Source organism: Cariama cristata, unplaced genomic scaffold (genome assembly GCF_000690535.1).
Source record: "Cariama cristata isolate BGI_N322 unplaced genomic scaffold, ASM69053v1 scaffold39311, whole genome shotgun sequence".
In the NCBI taxonomy this organism is placed as follows: domain Eukaryota; kingdom Metazoa; phylum Chordata; class Aves; order Cariamiformes; family Cariamidae; genus Cariama; species Cariama cristata.
The window spans coordinates 1-2,621 of NW_009600619.1; the positions used below are offsets into that span (position 1 = coordinate 1).

General features: G+C 42.2%; 1 protein-coding gene across 1 annotated transcript; it reads left to right on the forward strand.

The window, feature by feature from the left end:
* The first annotated feature begins 60 nt into the window (after positions 1-60).
* Positions 61-1,980, forward strand: CCDC127 (coiled-coil domain containing 127). Its single transcript, XM_009710081.1, has 2 exons — positions 61-297; positions 1,000-1,980. Exons 1-2 carry the CDS (start codon positions 177-179, stop codon positions 1,671-1,673), a joined length of 795 nt encoding a protein of 264 aa, XP_009708383.1. The 5' UTR covers positions 61-176; the 3' UTR covers positions 1,674-1,980.
* Positions 1,981-2,621: the final 641 nt, after the last annotated feature.

Sequence of the window (2,621 nt, forward strand, 5' to 3'; positions counted from 1 at the left end):
GTGGACGAAGTCGCGTCCGCGCAAAGTTGCCAAGTGACGGGGCCACCATTTGAGTGCCTCGGGCAGAGACACCTGTCCCGCAGCCAGGCCGGGTGAGCGGGTGGCTGTGGGAGCGGCCCTGCTCCTCTGCGTGCTGCTAAGGCCGCTTTTCTCTCCTGTAAATCTAAGGTGCCTTCATGAATAATTTAAATGACCCTCCAAACTGGAACATCCTGCCAAATCAACGAGAGCCCGGGGATGAAGGCAGCAGATGGAACTACGCCTTGCTGGTCCCCATGCTGGGCTTGGCTGCCTTCCGTAAGTAGCACCCAGGCCTCTGGGCTGGAGCTGAAGCGTGTGGCAGCACTGGGTGTCTCACCCGCCAGCCAAAGGGGAATCTCTGAAGCAGTACAGTGATAAAGTAATACCCCATCTAGGGATTTCCTCTGGTCTGCTCGTTTATGATGTTACAAACAGTAAACACTGTTTCAGTGTTCAGGTATCAGTAAGCACTGTTTATAGCATTAAGGTAATGGCCATTTTTCACACGTGGAATTGAGTCCATATTTAGTAAGCTTCAATTTACAAAACTCTTTCAGAAGAGTGGACATATGATGTGCTAGAGAGCCCAAGGGTGACAACGCAAGGAGCTGCTGCTGTATATTTATTTAGTGGACCTGGAGAGTTCTCAGTGCAGTTCCTGCATTGGAAACCTCCAGTTTATTTCCCCATAACTTTGTTTTCCTTCTTTAATCCAAGAAGTGTATGTATTAGCAATAAAAGACTAGGGGAGATTTTACTTCAAAGGAAACATGATAATTTAAAGTGACTTACTGTGAAACACGAGCCCACAGAAATACATTTTGTGTTGCGTGTGAATAGAAGCGAATATCACAGGAGAGGGCAGGAAAGAAAGTTTTTTACCACTTAATAGCTTCTTTAGAGGCATAGTTAATTAATCACACCCATCAATGTTATATGTGTTATGCTCGTGTCTGAAGTCTCATTTATGTATGATAGGTTGGATCTGGACCAGAGAATGTCAAAAAGAAATAGAAAGAGAAAAAAAAGAATATTATAAAAAACATTCATCTTTACAAAAAGACCTGGAAGCCAAATACCGGGATATAATCACAGAAAATCGTCGCACAGTTGCTCATTTGGAGTTGGAGCTTGAAAAGGAGCGCAACAGAACCTTGAGTTACCGTGAAGCCCTCGTGTCCCAGAGTCGCAAACTAGTAGAAGAAAGAAGGATCCTAGAACAGGAGCAGGAGAAGTTAGACCGAGAAAAACAAGTCCTTTTGCACTCAGGAGCAGAAGGTAACCTGTACCAAAGTTGTCTGGCAAAGGAAGAAGAGTGGCAAAAGAGAGCCAATATTTTACTAAAAGACTTTGAAGAGGGACTTAAGGAAAGACAGGACATCTACTGCAGTCTTGTTATACCCAGAAGCCAGAGACTAGAAGTAGAGAAAAATCTGCTAGTTAAAGCAGCAACCGATCCTGTTGCTGTGGCTCTACATATGGAAAGTGGCTTAAAAGATATTTTCAAACATGATAACTACTGTGGCAATCTGCTGAACAGAAACAAAACTCAAAATGGAAGACTTATGTGGCTATACCTGAGATATTGGGAACTAGCTATTGAATTACAGAAGTTCAAGAGGGCAGAAAAGGCCATGTTAGGAAAACGATAAGTAGGGGAAGTAGTGGGATTTCTTGGATCCACTGTGCATAGTAGGGACAATCACAGTTGTAGTCTGAAGCTGTTAAATTCTCCTACTGTGTTTCCATTTCTCCTCGTTGTTGCACTTGTATTTGCATGGGACACGTGCAGTGTTGGTGCCTTTCCTTTCACTAACAACAGATGCTCCAGTGAGCTACGCATGCTCTTAAACTCTGTGAGTGTGTTTGTATTGCAGACTGCAGCGTAGTATAGAGATATGCCAGCTTCCATAGGTATCAGAAGCAGCAAAACAGAACTCCATTCAGAGTGATTTACCTAGTTGATGGTCATACTCCATCAACAGAGAAGTGGGATTTGTCTCCCCCAAGTGCAGTAGCACATTGTGCTCCTTATTCCTGGTGTTTTACGGTGTCTCAATGCTCTTTTTTTTGTTTTCTTTTTAATTTGTTTGTTTGTTTGTTTAAGCAAGACTGATTTTGAGGCAGATGTTTGGAAGAGACTGTGTTGGAGCAAGCTGCTTGCCTCATAAATCCTATGTGTATATACGTACATTTATATAAACATGTATATGTGTGAATGTGTATGTATATAAATGTACGTATTAGTATTCTGAGGAGGGGAATAGTATGATCATGTTTCAAATTAATCAGTCTTGCATTGTCTTCCAGCTTAATATATAAGTAGTACTTTATGAGTGAAACATCCAAAAGATGCTAATTAAAATAACACATAAAGAAAGAGATTGATGAAAGTCTCCATGGAGCTAGAAATCCATGCTTGAATACTAGAGAGTGTATAAACTCAAAGTTATATTCTCATCATCCTGGAGATATATTAAGAATACTTACATTTTTTCCTCAGTCAAGGTTTTAGTTGTAACTTGACAGCCTGCCTCCGGTTGCTGCTGCCTCTGCATCCCAGCACACTGGCTGCTACCCGGTTAGCTTGCAGGAACCTC

What these genes read in the sequence shown, in the direction of transcription:
- CCDC127 (XM_009710081.1), top strand. Translation starts at nt 177, where the DNA reads ATGAATAATTTAAATGACCCTCCAAACTGGAACATCCTGCCAAATCAA. An exon ending in GCTGGGCTTGGCTGCCTTCC is followed by an intron (nt 298 to 999) that starts GTAAGTAGCACC and finishes TATGTATGATAG; the next exon opens with GTTGGATCTGGACCAGAGAA.